Genomic DNA, 20110 nt, shown 5'->3' on the forward strand with positions numbered 1-20110 from the left:
ATGCTGTCAGCCCGCACCTGTCAAAAGAGCCGTGCCCCTGAGAGAGATAGAGGGACAAGGAAAAAAAGCACAGAGGGAGAGAAGATAATAATAAGTGCAAAAAAGAGAGGGAGAGATCCAGTCCGCTGGAGATGGATGTTCCGGGAGGAGGGCGTTTGAAATCGATTACCCTCAAGTTCTCACTCCCTCTGTTCTGCCTCACCCTTTTGCTATTCTCTGCGCTTCACAAACCACTATCCGCACTTTTCCCGCTTTGCTAATTTTCCTGCCTTTCTAACGTTTGTATCTGCTGACTAGCTGGTAGCTTTTCTGCTTATTTTGGATTTCTCCTCATGTGAAGGTGTGAATATGAGGGGAATCCTGAACATTTGCTCACCAATTCTACCTATTGCACATCTTTTTCTCCCACACACAACAGCTGTCCCTGCACCTGTTCGGTTTAAGGAAAACTCGAGCCAGCGAACTCTGAAATCATCTTAAAATCAAAAATAATCATTCTGCCATAATTTTTTGTCAATCTCTGTCCAGACCATTATGACTTTATTTCTTCTGTGGAACATAAAAGATGTTTAGCAGACAAGCTAATCTTTTCATACACTCCCTCACTCAGTCCCTTAGCAAACATTTGGGCGAGATTTGTCCCAAAGCCAATGCGTAGCTGTGGGTGCCAATGGATTGCAAAGTTTTGTACAATAGTTTTCCGGGCTTGGCAGTTGAAAGATTCACGTTTAGTCCTACATCAGGAAGACTAAGCCTGTGGTTTTTGAGGTCAGCCTCGATCTGTTTTGCCAAGGTTTCTTGGGCACCATTAGTTGGACCTTCCATTCATTTGGCATATGTGACCGAACCACTGTAGCCTGCACTTTTGGATTACTTCTTCGACTGTTGGTTGATTTTCCCTCAGTCTGTTGGTGTCATTTCGAATTGACAAGCTGTTCATTTTTTGGGGTCATCTGTGTTCTTTGAATCCATCTTTGATTGAAAACTAACGAACCATGAAAGAGAACTGACTTGTCTCTGTCAATACACACTGATCAGGCATAACATTATGAGCACTGACAGGTGAAGTGAATAACACTGATTATCTCTTCATCACGGCACCTGTTAGTGGGTGGGATATATTAGGCAGCAAGTGAACATTTTGTCCTAAAAGTTGATGTGTTAGCAGCAGGAAAAATGGGCAAGTGTAAGAATTTGAGTATCACAAGGGCCAAATTGTGATGGCTAGACGACTGGGTCAGAGCATCTCTAAAACTGCAGCTCTTGTGGGGTGTTCCTGGTCTGCAGCGGTCAGTATCTATCAAAAGTGCTCCAAAGAAGGAACAGTGGTGAACCGGCAACAGGGTCATGGGTGTCCAAGGCTCACTGATGCACGTGGGGAGCGAAGGCTGGTCCGTGTGGTCCGATCCAACAGACGAGCTACTGTAGCTCAAATTGAAGAAGTTGATGCTGGTTCTGATAGAAAGGTGTCAGAATACACAGTGCATCACAGTTTGTTGCGTATGGGGCTGCATACAGTAGCTGCAGACCAGTCAGGGTGCCCATGCTGACCCCTGTCCACCACCAAAAGTGCCAACAGTGGACACGTGAGCATCAGAACTGGACCACGGAGCAGTGGAAGAAGGTGGCCTGGTCTGATGAATCATGTTTTCTTTTACATCATATGGATGGCCGGGTGCATGTGCGTCACTTACCTGGAGAACACATGGCACCAGGATGCACTATGGGAAGAAAGCAAGTGGGCGGAGGTAGTGTGATGTTTTGGGCAATGTTCTGTTGGGAAACCTTGGGTCCTGCCATCCATGTGGATGTTACTTTAAAACGTACCACCTACCTAAGCATTGTTGCAGACCATGTACACTCTTTCATGGTTCAGGAATGGTTTGAGGAGCACAACAACGAGTTTGAAGTGTTGACTTGGCCTCCAAATTCCCCAGATCTCAATCCAATTGGGCATCTGAAGGATGTGTTGAACAAACAAGTCCAATCTATGGAGGCTCCACCTCACAACTTACAGGACCTAAAGGATCTGCTTCTAACATCTTGGTGCAGATACCACAGCACACCTTCAGGGGTCTAGTGGAGTCCATGCCTCGACTGTTTTGGCAGCAAAAGGGGGACCAACACAATAATATTAAGAAGGTGGTCATAATGTTATACCTGATTGGTGTATAGCAGTGCTTCAACAAGGGTGACAAATCTATCAAACCTCCTCAGTAAAGTTGGATTATTTCAAGATTGACCCTGTTAGTATCTGGCCCGCTCAGATGACCAGCTTTGTTTTTTTAGCTGTGCAGTTATGTTCTCATATAACTATGATGTAGCATAAAGTGCATCGGGTCCATTAATATGTGATGCCATCATTATTACACGCATAGAGCCACTCAGCAGACACTTAAGTGCAGTCCTCAATATCCACAATGCCACGCCTTATCCATTTGTGTGATGAATCAGGCTGCAGGATTTGTGTGTGTGCGCTTGTAGGTGTGTTGTGGAAAGAGAGAAAGGCCCAGAGAGAAAGATCATGATATCACAAGAGTTAGGAGCCATTAGACCATTATTGCCTGAAACTGAATACACTGAGAGCTCACCAGTGTTCCAGTTGGCCAGAATGAAGATGGACAGGACGCTCGATGAGCATGATGGTGGTGTGCTGAAAGGCAGTTTCTCTCTTTCCCATCCCAGACCAAATGAGACAGGCTTGCCCAGTTAATCACTGGAGATCACATTTAAGGTGCATGAAATGACACTTTTAAAGGGGACCTATTATGCTAAATTCACTTTTACATGGAGTTTGAACATAAATTTGTCTCGGAAGTGTACGTACACATCCACCCTATAATTGTAAAAATCCATCCACTCCTCTTTTTTAATCACCATAAATCATAAGCAGTGTCTCAGAACAAGCCATTTGCAGATTTTTCCTTTAGTCACGTCACAAAATGCCTAGGCCCCGCCCACGACTGCTGACGGACTCTGCCTTATTAGCATAGACCCCGCCCTCAGTGAGCTGTACACGGTCCGCAATATTTCTCTCCGCATTCGAGTGAGAAATTAATTCTTATTAAAGCTACTAAAGTTATTCAGTCAAGAGCAGTGAGTGATTTTGTTTTCCTTTTGTTGTTTGATTCATATTAACATCATATATAGCAATAGGTGCTGTATATTATGCTGCTTTCACTTTAATACGCAGATCTAATATACACATGCGATTTCTTTACTTGCTGTTTACATTCCCAGACATAACCGACTGTGTTTATGTGAACTGTGTGTGTTTTTGACATAACCTTGTGTGTATTTGACAGTTTAAGCGCAATAACACGTGAAAGAGAACTTAGTTTAATACTCACAGGACGTGCCGTCTGACATCCAGTTCTCTGTTCGCGTGCTTCAGGTTTATGCTCTGAGAAAATCATATATCAGAAGTTTAGACTTGGCTTTAAAAAGCATGCAGATAAAAACTTTCATGATGATGAAGAACTGGAATGTCACGTGATCGTGATGCGATAGAGATGATTTAATCAAAACCATAATGATTATTTACTTTTACTTACTTGGCAGAGTATTATTCCGAGGCACGAGCTGGACAGGCTACACCCTCTTCTGGAAAGTGGGGTGGGGAGCAGCAGCTAATTTGCATTTAAAGATACATGCATTAAAACACCATGATTTTCCTTCCACTAAAAAAATGGCATTTATAACATGGTATAATAAATGATCTGTGGGGTATTTTGAGCTTAAACTTCACAGACACTTTCTGGGGACAACAGAGACTTTTATTATATCTTGTAAGAAGGGGCATTATAGGTCCCCTTTAATTTTTGAGAAATGCTGTTGATATTTGAAATCACTAAAACAAACACGCCCCTACCCAAAAGGATCACACCCCATCTTGATAGCCCCGCCCCATATTCACAAATGTGCTATGCACAGGCACCTCCCCCAATGAGTGGACACACCCCTTACTTCTGATTGGCTACAAGTGTGTTGTGGTGCTCAGTCTGATCCACTTTCAACAGCGTTTCTCAGAAATTACTTACTGCACCTTTAATCTGTCAGTAAATTTCTGTATTGTCTTAGAGTGAAAGTCAATACAAACCTAACATTGTACTGCATGTGATGTTTTGTTTCCTGAAATTTGTACAGTGTTATCTTGAGAGTATTTTATTGGAAAAAGTGAAAACCAGAGACTGAGGGTAAAAAATGATAGAGAAACCAGAGGGAAATCATAACAAATGAAAAAAAGCTGAAAAAGATAGTGTGAGAGAAAGGAAGAAAGCCTTGACAAACTCTGCAATGAAATTTCAGCTATAATGACTCATTTAGATTAGATTTTTCCTTTCAAAGCTTTTAATTTGTCATCTAATCATGTTTTTCTCACTGCTGCTCTTGTTAGTTAGTCCTTCTGTCTTTATAGCCTTCATTAGGGTTTGGCAAACCATGTTTTCTCTCCTTTTCCTCCACCGAGTATATGTGTCTGATTTAACAGCTGTTTGAGCAGTCAGCAGATGTTTGCTTTAGTTCATGTCTCTACAACAGCACACATCCTTCCTTTTATTTGCAATGTCATTTTCTGGTGTTATGTCATCATTCTCCCAGCATGCCCACAAACATGAGGGCTTTGATAATGCTATTGTGGAATACAAAGGTTTCTTAATAAATCATCCTGGTCTGTCACTCATTTACTTGTGATTTTTACAGATGGCTGGGTTGAGTTCATCTACTGCCAGTTTGGTACTTTCAACGTAGAATTTGTGTAGATTTTGATCTTTTTCCGTCCTGTGCTCAGTCACTACTTATGTCCTGCGTTGTGCCGATATCCCTGACTCATGACTTTCACTGTCAGCGACAGGCAAAGTGATAGTTGGAGGAACATAACAGGGAAGGACAGGGAGATTGCCGGTATAAGGCAGCAGCTTTTGTCAGTGTATTTGTTGGTCAGCAGGCTCTCGGCTGCACAGACAGACATTAACCTTGGCAGGGGTCAGACCTCTGCCAGTCAGACAGGGCCAAGATTGGTGTTGCACTGATGCAGTAAACAGGTATTGAACTAGATTAAATTCATAAGATACAGCAGGGTCACAGATTTTCACTGTGGTATCACTATACTTTAATGTTTGATGATGGCAAGAATTAATGGTTAAAAATAAACCTACTACTTAAGTAGCATAAATAAATACCATATAAATCCAAATACAATCTGTATAAATAAATTATATATATACAAGAATATCCCATTCTTGTCTAATACAGGCTTCTAGTTGCTCAACTGTCTTAGGTCTTCTTTGTCGCATCTTCCTCTTTATGATGCGCCAAATGTTTTCGATCTGGACTGCAGGTTGGCCATTTCAGTACCCGGATACTTCTTCTACACAGCCATGATGTTGTAATTGATGCAGTATGTGGTCTGGCATTGTCATGTTGGAAAATGCAAGCACTTCCCTGAAAGAGACACTGTCTGGATGGGAGCACATGTTGTTCTAGAACTTGGATATACCTTTCAGCATTGATGGTGCCTTTCCAGATGTGTAAGCTGCCCATGCCACACGCACTCATGCAACCCCATACCATCAGAGATGCAGGCTTCTGAACTGAGCACTGATAACAACTTGGGTTGTCCTTGTCCTCTTTAGTCCGGATTACATGGCTTCCCAGTTTTCCAAAAAGAATTTAAAATTTTGATTCGTCTGACCACAGAACAGTTTTCCACTTTTCCACAGTCCATTTTAAATGAGCCTTGGCCCTTATGAGCCTTATCATGCATTTCTGATATTGCTCCACTATTTTTCACCGCAGCATTGGGGGAATTGGTGATCCTCTGCCCATCTTGATTTCTGAGAGACACTGCCACTCTGAGAGGCTCTTTTTATACCCAATCATGTTGCCAATTGACCTAATAAGTTGCAAATTGGTCCTCCAGCTGTTCCTTATATGTACATTTAACTTTTCCGGCCTCTTATTGCTACCTGTCCCAACTTTTTTGGAATGTGTAGCTCTCATGTAATCCAAAATGAGCCAATATTTGGCATGACATTTCAGAATAATGTCTCACTTTCAACATTTGATATGTTATCTATATTCTATTGTGAATAAAATATAAGTTTATGAGATTTGTAAATTATTGCATTCCTTTTTTTATTCACAATTTGTACAGTGTCCCAACTTTTTTGGAATCGGGTCTGTATATTTATATATAATACTGTTCAGAAAGTTAATTTTATTCAGCAAGGATGCATTGCATTGATCAAAGGGCAGTAAAACAATGTAAAACATACATTTCTATTTTTTCAACACTGATAATAATAAAAAATGTTTCTTGAGCAGCAAATCTGCAAGTTATAATTCTGAAGGATCATGGAGTGATGCTGAAAAATCAGCTTTGATCACAGGAATAAATTATATTTTAAAATATATTAAAATAGAAAACCGTTACGTTGAATTGTAATAATATTTCACAATATTACTGTTTTTACTCTATTTATCTTTAAATAAATGGAGCCTTGATGAGCATAAGACAGTAGTATATCAATCCTTCATTTAGCTGGTGCATAAAAATTATGTGAAAGGGTGAATTCAGGTCATAATTAGAAGTGAGCTTATGCAAGAGCTTAAATGATGAATTGAATTGCAGGATATTCTAAACTCCGGAACATACCAGACACATGCCACACATAAACACACACACATACACCACAACCAGTGAGCCCAAATTGAAATATGAAATTGAGTTTCCCAGCCCCTGCCATCAGTGTCCAGCCATGTCATCTGCTGTTGGAATAAATAACCCTGATTGGATGAAGGGTTGACAACACGCACCAGCTGCCTAGCAGGCACCGCAGTAATTCATTTGCCGTGCAGATGTTCTTTCAGGGCCAATGCGTCTAATTAGCTGCAGCTTTTTTTAAACCAAAGACCTCCAACATTTAATTCATTCCATGAATTATTAGAAATGGATGTGGAACATTTTCATATAATTATCTGCTATATCTGATCTGTCATTCTGGTTAGAATAGTGGAAGTATTAAATAGTCATATGTTTTTCATAATCTTATATATATATATAAAAAAAAAACCTTTACACATTCATCCTTGTTAGATAACGCATGCACATTTTCAGACACATCCAACACTTTTAGGCAGCAGCTTTAGATTAGGATGTGTCTCGTTTGGTTTATTTTCTCTTTAGACAGCAGATAAAACAATTACTTCACTTGTGTCACTGAGCCTAGAGTGGCTAAAAGATGCAATTAGACCTTCACTTTGTGCTAATGTGGTTATCTGAAACCAATAGCATTAAAAACTGCTGCTCTCAGACCTTCAGTACAACGGATGACTGCAAGAAAACATACTGCCCTTTATCTCATAGAGTGGGGTTTTGCACTAGTATATTTCATGGCTATTTTTATTCTCTTCTTTCTAGCTGTTCATTGATGTATTTGTTTCAGCTATTTTATTGTTTTGTCCTGTCCTTTTCATTGTACTAATTCCCCTCTTTCTTGTTTACACTCTCTCCTTCCTTATAGCATGCTTGCTGCAGTCGGAGCTGGTGAATTATGAGCGGGTTAAGGAATACTGTTTGAAGGTCCTCGGACACCAGCAGGATCACTTTAAGGCCATGTACCGTGCTGGGATTGCCTTCTACCACCTTGGAGACTATGAGTGTGCCCTGCGTTACCTGCGCGATGCCAAGTGCCGTGAACCCACAGGTGGCTTTATGATCGCTTTAATATCATATACAGTGGTGCTTCTACAGTGGTGGTTTTGCATTGTGACTCAACAATAAATCGTGTAGTAGGGATTCACCGATATTAAAATTCCGGCTGATACTGATAAGCTGCTAATTATCTGTCTGTTTTGTTTAAATAAAAACTAATATTGATTGTTTTAAATGCCACCAGTGAATTTAGATGGTAAACTTATAACATTAAAATGGATATTTATTGTTGAAATTTTACATTTAACTGTGTTATAAAATGATTAGTGTTTCTGACGATTAACTTAAAGTGAGTGTTAGATGATGCAGAGGAAATGTAATTATAAAAATATGAGAACTGAGCATGCATGAATTAAAAATTCTGTCATCTCGGCTCATATATCATGCTACCATGTAGTTTATCTTACAAAAGTAAACCGAATTTAAATCAAACGCTGAATATTATTAATATGGATCATTTTTACTAATATACTATGACAGATGAATTTGCTCCAAAATAGCCACAACCCAGTGTTATTTTCAGGATTATTTACATACAGATATAGTATTTATTAATATTTTGAATTACCTTTTATTTCTATATTTTCAGTTTTCATTTTAGTATTTTGTTATGTGCTTTTTATATTACTTTATCATTTATTTTTATTATGTTTTATTTAAGTTAGTTTTTTATTTAATATTTATTTTATATTTTATTTCAGCTTTATTTTATTTAACAATTTTTAGTTAATGATAATGAATCTTCCGCGACCCAACAGTTCAGAACCACTGATATATAGAATATGTGCATATCCTGTTTTATATAATGGCTGTTATGCTATATATTAGTTGTATTTATGTTCTTGACATGTTCTTGCCTACTGAAGCAACCAAAGATTTTAAGAAGGTTTATTCTTAAGTTGTGTTCACACTTCCAGCGACACGCAGCAACAAAGCGGCATGATCCTATTCATTTCAGAGAGCTGGCGATTTCAGGAGACACGAGAGACAGTGATGGTTGGTGATGCATGTTCAGCGATGCAACAAACTTAAGATATGTTTAACTTTTGCAAATGAAGAGCGCTCTCGCTGGATAAATAGCCAGAATGGCAAAGACCACTTGCTGTTTCTCATTCATCTTCATATTAAAGGGATAGTGAAAGTGAAAATGAAAATTCTGTCTCTGTTCCAAACCCGTAAGACTTTTGTTAATCTTCGAAACACAAATTTTTGATGAAATTTGAGAGATTTCTGTCCCTCCATTGACAGCTACGCAACCACTTTGATGCTTCAAAAAGAGATTGTATTGTATATGATGAACAGATTGAATTTAGGCTTTTATTCACACATAAACTTTGATCAGCGGACATAAACAGAAGCTCAACCGAACCTGCTTGATGCGCGAGAACAAACCTCATTGGTTCTTGTGGAAGCTCAAACGTGCTGCGTAACACGAGAATGAACCTCATTGGTTCTCACACGTCATGTGAACATGCTTGAGCTTCTGTTTACCAGAACTGATGAGTGAGATGATGAATGTTTATGTGAATAAAAGCCTAAATTAAATCTGTTCATCATATAAAGTGATTGACTCTCTTCAGAAAATTTGGACTAAACCACTCAATTCATATGGATTAGTTTTACGATCTCTGTATGAACTTTTTGAAGCGTCAAAGTGTCAATTGCATAGCTGTCAATGGAGGGACAGAAAGCTCTCAGATTTCATCAAAAAGATCTTTATTTGTGTTTTGAAGATGAACGAAAGTCTTATGGTTTTGGAATGACATGAGGGTGAATAATTAATGACAGGATTTTAATTTTTTAGGTGAACTATCCCTAGCATTTTATGTACTGATTTAATTTATATTTAGTCTTTTCCTCAAAAAATGTTTGTTTTAGGCGGCAGTCACTGACGACACATAGCAACAGTCGCTGGCAGTGTGAACCCAGCTTTATGCTGGTGTCTTTATTGCACTTCTTATTCTCTGCACTTTATCTTCTCCCCATCCAGACACAAACGTGCTGCGATACATCCAGCTGACGGAGATGAAGATGAATAAGTGCAGTCAGCAGGTCCGTGAAAGTGGGAAAGAGTCATTGGGTTAAACTCGGCCCGAAGCCCACTGCTCCGCCCGCTCATGCCTCGCCCTAACCCTGATAGAAAACCTCTCCTCTCGAGTCTCTGCCCTTTATCCCACAATGCCCCCCATCCCTTGGACAACCAGGATACATGTGCTGCGTCCCCCTCTGAAAAACGAAACGGGCACAGCTACAGCACAGCACCCCGCGACTGTCTTTTCTCGCTCTGTCCCTTTAAATCCAACTTCCCCGGTGCTTTCATTTCCCAGGAATTGAGAATCTGATTGATGAACGAAGAACACGAGGAGGAAAAAAGAGGAAACGCTCAATTATAATTATAAAAACAATGGGGGTCTGACATTACAATTTAAAATTACATGATCGAATAAGGATATTAAAATGTGCATAATGTTTTAACAAAAAACATGGGTGGCTGAATTGAGTCTGTAGGTAGAGAATAGAGTGAAAGCACACGTATCAAAGCCACACTGCTACTTAAGTGCAGACGATGAAGGTCAACGATCAGGCTAGTGACCTTTGAACTCACTCTGATCCATTGAGAAATACCCTCTCTACTCGATACAGAGGAAAATCAATGTTTCACGACTAGATCTCACGCTTGCCTGCCAACGCCTGTTACTTTTTGTCTCCTTTTTCTCTCTCTTGAATTTGGACATATCTCAACTCAATTTCTGAACTGTTTCAATTCAAGGGCTAATTCAAGTGTTTGTAATTTGTCCTTTGATATCGATTTTGTTTTTCCTCTCAGTTTGCTGTACTATAGTGGTTTGAGCAAGTTGTTATCTTTCCCTTTCTCAAAGGTACAACATCCTCCGTACTGTGTTTCGTGAACCTCGTTGTCCATTTCCCTTGTATAGGACTGTTGCTTAGCCCCTCCCCCTTAAAGGGACAGTTCACCCAAAAATGAAAATTCTGTCATCATATACTCACCCTCAAGTTGTTCCAAACCTGTATGAGAACACAAAAGAAGATATTTTGAAGAATCCAGACAGCTGACGGTGGCCATAGTATTTTTTTTTTCCTACTATAGAAGTCAATGGCTACCATTACAGTCCCTTTAAGACAAGTCATTTCACTCAGCGGCCATCTTTGAAACTCCTCTCAGGCATTCAAGTGCGGCTGATATATATCTGAATGAGGAAACATCAAATTCTCCAAAGCTGTTTGCCAAGCTTTCGATTAAATTTCATAATTGAAATCACCAATGAAATCTGACAGCAATTGTCTAATAAATTTTGTTTCTAAATGCTCAAATCATGACAAAAAATCTGCATTTTTCAGGCTGGATTAAGCTAATGCGCATGCGTCTGACTGTTTCTATAGGAACCGGAGCTTCTAGTGACGCGACGACTTTACCAATCTGCATTTAGAAGGCGGGACTTATTCTACAACTTTGCACTTTCTCCCATTCATAATAAAAGTGCACCATCTTTCTATATATAAAGTCTTTCAAAATTTGGAACCACTAGAGGGTGAGTAAATGATGATAGAATTTTCATTTTTGGTTGAACTATCCCTTTAAGAGAAGAGCGCATCCTGATGATGTCACAATGGTTATGCAGCCTGTTGGAATATCATTAACTAATGGAGCCATATTGAAAACGCTTGTGTTTCCACAAGAAACGGGATCCAGAACATCTGAAGTGCTTGATAAAGGTCTGTGAAACCCCAAACACCAGTGTTACAAAATAGCGGCAAGTAAAACTCAGAGAATTGTAGTTATGACAACCATTAATGTTTTACAAAAGCATTAAGTGTTTGTCCTCCTCTTTTTTTAAGCTTTGTTATGAAAACTCTGATGTTCTTTGGTTGGATTAATTTCAATGTGCAGATGCTTTTGACAGCACATGTCAGTCTAGTTTGGATTAATGGCTTTGAAGAGATGGGGGAAGACAGATGAAATTATCCATCTGACCTAATAGAAGGCAAGATTTAATTGTGTCAGTGGGACTCTGGGGATTCAGATGAGAAGACGCACTGATGAGATTCAAAACAGATAGCAGGCCGTACCAACCCAGTTCATCTCAGTGGCACTTGAGGAAATGATGATGAAATAAGGTGCATTCAGTTATTTTTTCTTCATTAAAAAGTTTAATGCCTACACTGAGTAGAACTTTTAGTGAATATAATCAGGGTTTGACATTAACACCCTCCAACCTGCCAAATGCGGGTGGATTTCAGCATTGGTGTGTAACTGGTGTGGACAGTCACTCTTACTAGCCACTTCTGCAGATTAAAGGCATCAGAAATAATAATTTTTCAAAAATATAAATTTTCCATACATATAAATTCCAAATATCTGAAATGCTTCCAATAGTCATTTTCCACAAAAAAGACACACGATACCAGCTGCGCTTTCATCTCAGACAGACAAACCCGTCTCCCCTCACTCACTTGTCGCATTTGCTCCGGATGAATATTGTTGGTGTTACAAGGCTGGAATTTCGGCATGCTCACACCCAAAGCCGTCTCTCAGTACCAAATTGAGTTGTTTTCCACTGCTTCCAGTGCTTAAAGGTGCGTTGTAGCGTCATTGGGCCATAGACGTAAGAACCCCACATCAGCCTCCCTGGCCAATAATATCCGGCCTGTGGAGGAGAGAAATATTTCAGGACCTGACGTGGTGCCCTCAGAGGTGCAGCGGCGAGAGCAGGCAGTTCTTGAGGCGGCCCATCATTTTCCATTTCAGCTGTCAGATGCATATTATTGATGAATGCGATGTTTATGTTTCGACCCTGCTTAAAGAATTAGCCTAATCAGCAGGTCAACTGAGAGAAGGCCCACTTTTGGAAAAGTGTGAAAGCCCTTAGGAGCGCAAACTGTTCTTTTTCTGAATGTTGTAGTGTTATGTAATAAAGGCTTGATTTATTCATTTATTTCGTTTCATTTTCTTAACAATTAAGATGCTGCATGTGTTTATCCAGTCTAATCGAAGTGCGCGTCTCTCCCCCGACTTTCCCAACAAAAATCCCGCCCCCTCTTAGAAAATACATAAAACTGACATTACTGAGCTATATGCGTTTAAAAGTAACGTAGCCTATTAAAATTGTACAATTTCATTGCTCAGTTCAACGTGTTGGGAAATCGGGCATTTTGTCCCGCGTCAGCATTTATTCAAAAGTTAATAACGCTCAACATTCAAAAGGTAAATAAGGATTTCTCACTTGTATTAGTAGGCTTGGCTATTTCGCCACGTGAATGCCCAATTGAAGCTCTCACAATCACAAAATGCAGGGATAGAATATGTTAATAAAGTATTTATTAACACATTTTAGACGAACAAAAACAGGTAGGCTAAGCCAAAGACTGAGGCTACAATAACCATAAATAAATGTTCACAAATACCCATGAAAGTAAAACTGAAACCTTTATTAAGTAAAACTGAAAATTACAAAGGTTTAATTGGCATATTTATTTCAAACGACCCGACCGACCGCGACCCGAATATCATTAAAAATATTTTTGGATGACTCGTAACCGCGGGTGACCGCGGATGACCGCAGGCACCCGCTCATTTTGGATCAACCCGCGCATCACTGGTGCACAGCTGAATCATCAGACTAGGTAAGCAAGCAAGAACAATCGTAAAAAATGGCAGATGGAGTAATAATAACTGCCATGATATCATGGTATTTTTAGTGATATTCGTAAATTGTCTTTCTAAATGTTTTGTTAGCATGTTGCTAATGTACTGTTAAATGTGGTTAAAATAACCATTGTTTCTTACTGTATTCACGGAGACAAGAGCCGTCGCTATTTTCATTATTAAACACTTGCAGTCTGTATAATTCATAAACACAACTTCATTCTTTATAAATCTCCAACAGTGTAGCATTAGCCGTTAGCCATGGAGCACAGCCTCAAATTCATTCAGAATCAAATGTAAACGATATAACAGTATACAATACTCACATAATCCGCCGCATGCATGACGAACACTTTGTAAAGATCCATTTGATGGTTATATTAGCTGTGTAAACTTTGTTTATGCACTGTTCAAGGCAAGCGCGAGCTCTGTGGGTGTGGAGCACGAGAATTAAAGGGCCAGTAGCCCTGAATCGGCTCATTTATTAAACTTCACAGACACATTCAGGGGACACCTTAGACTTATATTATATCTTTTTAAAAAAAAGTTCTAGGGCACCTTTAAACAGTCAAATACACACAAAATAATGTCAAAATGTCTTGGCGAGTATTCACATAAACACAGTCAATTATGCTTTAACGCATGTCTAACAGTATAATGGATGGATTCATGTATCAGGTCTTAAAGTGACAGCAGCCTAATAAACCTGCTGCCAACTTATGAGAATAAAAATATCTATATGGCAGTTTTCCCCCATGGTATCGATGTCATAATTGCGGCCAATAACTTTGGAAAACCTCTATCCACAGTGGCTGTTTAGCAACAAAATTAATGTCAAGCCCTGAATATAAAAGAAAATTATGAATACTCACATGCAATCAAGACTCCAGTTATATCAGTAGTCTAATAAAAGCTGATTTCTTCCACATGGAGCAGGTTGAAGTCACACAACCAGCTGTGTCTAATAGTAATAAAGACAACAATATCAATAATAATAATTTGTTCATTATTATATAGTGCTTTTTCAATGCTTAAGGCCCTTTACAAAACAATACAGAAACATCATACATCCACAACAGTAGGTGTCGGTATATACTTTTCTGGGATGAATAAGAACTAGTTAAACACAAACAAAAACTTACCAAGTGCACCAAATCAACATAATGTAGTCATGAGCAGATTGGCATGAGAAATCCAGTAGATGTTCCAACTCCATCTCATGAGAAAATGTAACTATTTTGCAAGGCGGCAATTTGTATGATGCGATTTGTACGGAAAAGTATGATTTTTTTTTAAAAAAGTAAGCATGAAGGTCATCATCTAACCCCACCCTTAAACCTAACCATCAGTGGGGCGTAAGCAGATCGTACGACAACGTATAAACGAGATTGTACAATTTCATACCAAAATGTAAAGTGGTTATGAATCGGCATGAGAGTGTTGGCTGTTCCTGCTTTCCAGCTGTCTCTTGTCTACTCTGTTTTGTGGCAGTTCTCTCTCCACCTTTGACATGTTCTTTGAATTTCTGTACATGGTAAAGGTAATTTCATCTATAACAGAGCAATGCTGACAATGCCCTGTATGGAATCTCGGTCATCACCTTTGCTTCTTTCAGCTGTGGTCCATATGTCCCCATGTGCTGGATCTCTTTCTGCACAGATGGAGAAACATTAAATCTGACTGTTGTCAATAGACAACAACAAAAGCACAAACTGGTTTATGGACAAGCAAATAAACTTACTGTACTTTACTTTTTCTTGGATGTCACTTGAGGTATGTGTTTGTTGAATGTCAAAGTAGACTTTAAGACATATTAAAATGGTTGTCGAAAGCTTTACTTTATTAAATCGTTTTTATCGATATGTGAGAGAGCAAAGAAGAAGGATAAATAAAAGAGATTTATGGAAAAATATATTTAACATTGTGAGGGGAAGCTTTGTACCTGTGTATATGTTCAGTTTTCCTCTTGTATCTTGGCTTATTTGTGATGTCTTAGCCTTGTTTTTTTGTCTGATTGCCAGTCCAAGGATTCAGGGTTTGCCCTTTGACCTCCAGAAAGGTGGGTCTGGAGAGAATGGCAATAGGGATTTCGAAGAAGAGGAAGAAGGGGTGAGGGTACCCTACTGTCCTGAAAGAGAGAGAAAAATCCACTGGTTTCTTTTTCTTTATTTTTTGCCTGTTCTGGAGAGAGAGACTTGGACCCTCTGGTTGTTCCGGTTACTACAATGTTAATGCATTACTGTACATTCATTGCCTCTTTGGGAAGTACTGTACATACTTCCACCGGACATCAGAAGACCTGCGAACTGGTTACGTTTACCTGCAAGTCAGTCCAGGAATGCACTATTGATTGGTATTTGAAGTCTACGAATAAAGTTTAAAAAGAGAAACTTTTGTAAGTGTATTTTTGTATGCTTTTTCTGATACAAAACCAAACATTTAGAGTAGAAATTCAGGCACCTGTCAATTTTGAGATATTGCGCTTTTTGGCTTTTCATAAAGTGATTTTTTCAGAGTGGTGGAAAGAAAACATCCAAAATACACTTTTAAGTGTATGTTTTATAGCACTTTATCTATTTGCATCTATAGATTTCAATTACAGTAAATATCTTTAAAGGCCATTTTCTCAAAATCAGAAATCAAGAGTCAGAAATCTCCACTTCAGCAGACCTTATATACACCAAACTTTACAGTTTTATTCCTATCTATATTCTGAAGGTTTTTACAGAGGGATTTGTTGATATATCATATGCAGGATTTTGTACAACATTTTATTCCTAAAAAAAATGGTGAAAATTATTTTTTTTCTGGCTGTTGATAGTATATTCTGATTTATGGAGTGATAAAAAGAGATATCCAAAATTCCTATTGTAAAAATGTTTTAATGTAATATGTCCAAAAAGTTAAACGAGAATTTTGAACCTGACTTCATCCAATATTCAGATTTTTGTTCTAGAAATTTATGCAAATTAGCACATATTTAATTAGATAACACCTAATTTGCATATTTAAACATACACTCTAAAAAATGCTGGGTTAAAAACAACCCAAGTTGGGTTGAAAATGGACAAACCCAGCGATTGGGTTGTTTTAACCCAACTGTTGGATTAAATGTTTGCCCAACCTGCTGGGTAGTTTTATTTAACCCAACTATTGTTTGAAAATGACTATATGGCTGACTTAAAATGAATCTAAAATGAAATTAAAATGTTCATTTATTAAACATATTAATAAATGTTAATTTTCAAGATATTTTGGGTTCATTTTAAGTAAGCAATACTGTAATCTTTAAACAATAGTTGAGTTAAGTAAAACTACCCAGCAGGTTGGGCAAACATTTAACCCAACTGCTGGGTTGGGTTAAATTCCATTAACTCTTTCTCCAACAAGTAGATGCAATTTTTCCTGTTTGTTCATGCGACGTTCGGCATAAAGCCTATTGGTTTTCTGTGTATGCGTTCAAGTCTTTTGCAGTGTATCGCACATGACGCTCAAAGTTAAAATAAGTAAGTAATTAGTAATTAACTTTAAAATAAAGTAGGCCTATCACACACATGCATCGTGCTGCTCACATGTTCGGCTCTGGCCAATACTGAGCCAGGATTCGAACGTAAACATGGAAGCCTTCACTGCATTCACTACGTCAACTGCATATGACAACAGTCCAAATTGTTAAATAAAGTTGTTATTTTTGTTTTGGCGTACAAAACGTATTCCAGTCGCTTCATAACATTAAAGGGTTACGTTAGGTCACCCAAAAATTTAATTTTGTCATTTATTACTTACCCTCATGCCGTTTCACAACTGTAAGACCTTTGTTGATCTTCGGAACACAAATTAAGATATTTTATTTGAAATCCGATGGCTCCGTGAGGCCTCCATAGGGAGCAATGGACATTTCCTCTCTCAAGATCCATAAAGGTACTAAAATATTTAAATCAGTTCATGTTCGTTCAGTGGTTTAATATTAATATTATAAAGCGACGAGAATATTTTTGGAGCGCCAAAAAAAACAAAATAACGACTTATTTAGTGATGGCCGATTTCAAAACACTGCTTCAGGAAGATTCGGATCATAAATGAATCAGTGTATCGAATCATGATTCAGATCGCGTGTCAAACATAGGCTTCGTCCGAAAACTGAAAAATGCTGCCTTCCAAGGACACATTTCAAGGTAAGAAGGCATGAAGGCACGTCCGAATCCAATGTTAGCTTCACTTTCTCTCTCATGAGATACCTTCCTCAGATCGATTTTTGAAGAAAGCATAGATGTATCCTTAGCTGCCTTTGATATCCCACAATCCTGTGCTTTCCATCCTTCTGTTACAGTTGATCTAGAAAAATAAAGATGGCGTCCGAAGGTTGCGTTTGCTGCTCAGTTTGTGTATAAATGTACGATTTTGATCAACTTATTTCAATTTTGATATAATTTCTATCGAGAAATTACTACTGTAGTGATTAAATATTTGTTTAGTTCTCACCAAAGCTCGCGCTATATTGCTGTAGATCATTAAACTGTTACACTGCCTCAGAAGTCTGTCCGAAATCAATTTCGTGAGGTACCTTCATGCACAAACGCTGCCGTACAAGTCATTCTCTTATAAGATAGCAAGGCAGCAAGACAGCTAACTTACCTAGGTTTTCGGACGCAGCCATAGAGGTGTCAAACTGCCAACGGCTGAAATCACGTGACTTTGGAGCTCCGATCAGCAGATTCGATACACTGATTCATGACGCTCCGAATCTTCCTGAAGCAGTGTTTTGAAATCGGTCATCACTAAATTAGTCGTTATTTTTATTTGTTTTTTGGCGTACCATAAATATTCTCGTCTCTTTATTATATTAATATTGAACCACTGTACTGTACTGATTTAAATATGTTTTTAGTACCTTTATGGATCTTGAGAGAGGAAGTGTCCATTGCTCCCTATGGAGGCCTCACGGAGCCATCGGATTTGAACTAAAATATCTTAATTTGTGTTCCAAAGATCAACGAAGGTCTTATAGGTGAGAAACGGCATGATGGTGAGTAATAAATTAATTTTTGGGTGAACTAACCCTTTAAAGTTGAACCACTGTAGTCACATTGACTATTTTAACAATGTCTTTAGTACCTTTCTGGACCTTAAAATTGGCAATGACGTTGCTGCCTATGTGTGGATCAGATACACTTGGATTTCATCAAAATATCTTAATTTGTGTTCTGAAGATGAACAAAGGTCTTGGAATGACATGAGGGTGAGTAATTAATGACAGAATTTCCATTTTTGGGTGAACTGACACTTTAATATGGTGCATAAGTTATATTGTCTACTTTCATGGTACAAACCAATGTTATCCTGACATATGTAAAAGAGCAGCTTGGATGTTTTTCAAACAATCTTTGTGTTCATACAGGTAGACATTTGGGTGAGTAAATGATGCCAGAATATAAATTTTTTTGGTAAACTTTTCCTTGGCTCGAGGTGACCCATCAGCTTTCTCTCTTCACAGTACTGAGCACCAGCAGCCGAACATTCAGAGAGTCAGTGTTTGTTTGAATCCTCCACAGACTTTGTGTTGTAGCAGAGGAACCACCAGTCTCTCCCTCCACCCTGTCCTTTTATACCTTCTCTCTCTCTCTCTCTCTCTCTCTCTCTCTCTCTCAGTGGGACGTGGTGTGTCTGTCACCCTTGACTTCCTTCCATAATGACATTCAGGGCTGTGAATATAAAAGGTGAGAGAAAAACAATGTGAACACTTGAAGAAAAGCAGGAGGAAAATAAATGATAGGAAAGGAAATCTATAAAGAGGCAATTACAGAGAAGACCATACATTTCATAACGTTACACTGACAAAATCATTTGTAATATCAGTAAAGAGGATTCTGATCAGTTAGGGATGGCCATTTTGTATATTATCTTAGGAATTAGAGAGAGAGAGTGAATAATTTATTGGATGGAAATGATATTATAATTAAAATAACATTATTAGATTAATCAGAACATAAATTATGCAGCAGACTGTATATAAAGCATGTTAAATCTAATATTAAATGAAAAGTTCATATGTGGAGGTCAAAACAGGTTCTTCTGTGTGTGTACATCTTTTGACACACTCCCTCACACATTTCTGTCATGTCCACCATCTTCCCGTTTTTTCTTTGTTGTTGCTTTTTATAGCATTGCCATGGAAGTGAAGTGTGGTTGCTAAGTAACTGGCTGGCGTCTGCTGCTGCTTTCACAGACAAGAGCAAAGCTATGTCAGTGTTTGAGAGCGTGGCGAGTCTGAGGCTGATACAGTTTATAGTATAAAACAACTTTGGTCAGCTTTTTATATTGAGTCAGGCCCCGTTTTTCAGCGTTTAAAGTATTATTTGACCCCAAAATGAAAATTCTGTCAATAATTACTCACCCACATGTTGTTAAGTGAAAGTGACATGTGAGGTAACATGCCTTAAAGGGTTAGTTCACCCAAAAATGAAAATGATGTCATTAATGACTCACCCTCATGTCGTTCCAAACCCGTAAGACCTCCGTTCATCTTCAGAACACAGTTTAGGATATTTTAGATTTAGTCCGAGAGCTTTCTGTCCCTCCATTGAAAATGTATGTACGGTATACTGTCCATGTCCAGAAAGGTAATAAAAACATCATCAAAGTAGTCCATGTGACATCAGTGGGTTAGTTAGAAGTTTTTGAAGCATCGAAAATACATTTTGGTTCAAAAATAACAAAAACTACGACTTTAT

At 38.5% G+C, this 20110-nt stretch overlaps 1 protein-coding gene across 1 annotated transcript in view; it reads left to right on the plus strand.

Moving 5' to 3' along the window:
* The window catches only part of ttc9b (tetratricopeptide repeat domain 9B), a 35517-nt gene extending 25718 nt beyond the window's left edge, over positions 1-9799 (plus strand). Inside the window, exons 2-3 of the mRNA XM_067389417.1 lie at positions 7524-7706; positions 9705-9799. Of these exons, the coding sequence (XP_067245518.1) occupies positions 7524-7706; positions 9705-9799 (278 nt within the window). The remainder of the gene's footprint in view (positions 1-7523; positions 7707-9704) is intronic.
* Positions 9800-20110: the final 10311 nt, after the last annotated feature.

The sequence above is a fragment of the Chanodichthys erythropterus genome, chromosome 7 (genome assembly GCF_024489055.1).
Source record: "Chanodichthys erythropterus isolate Z2021 chromosome 7, ASM2448905v1, whole genome shotgun sequence".
NCBI lineage: Eukaryota > Metazoa > Chordata > Actinopteri > Cypriniformes > Xenocyprididae > Chanodichthys > Chanodichthys erythropterus.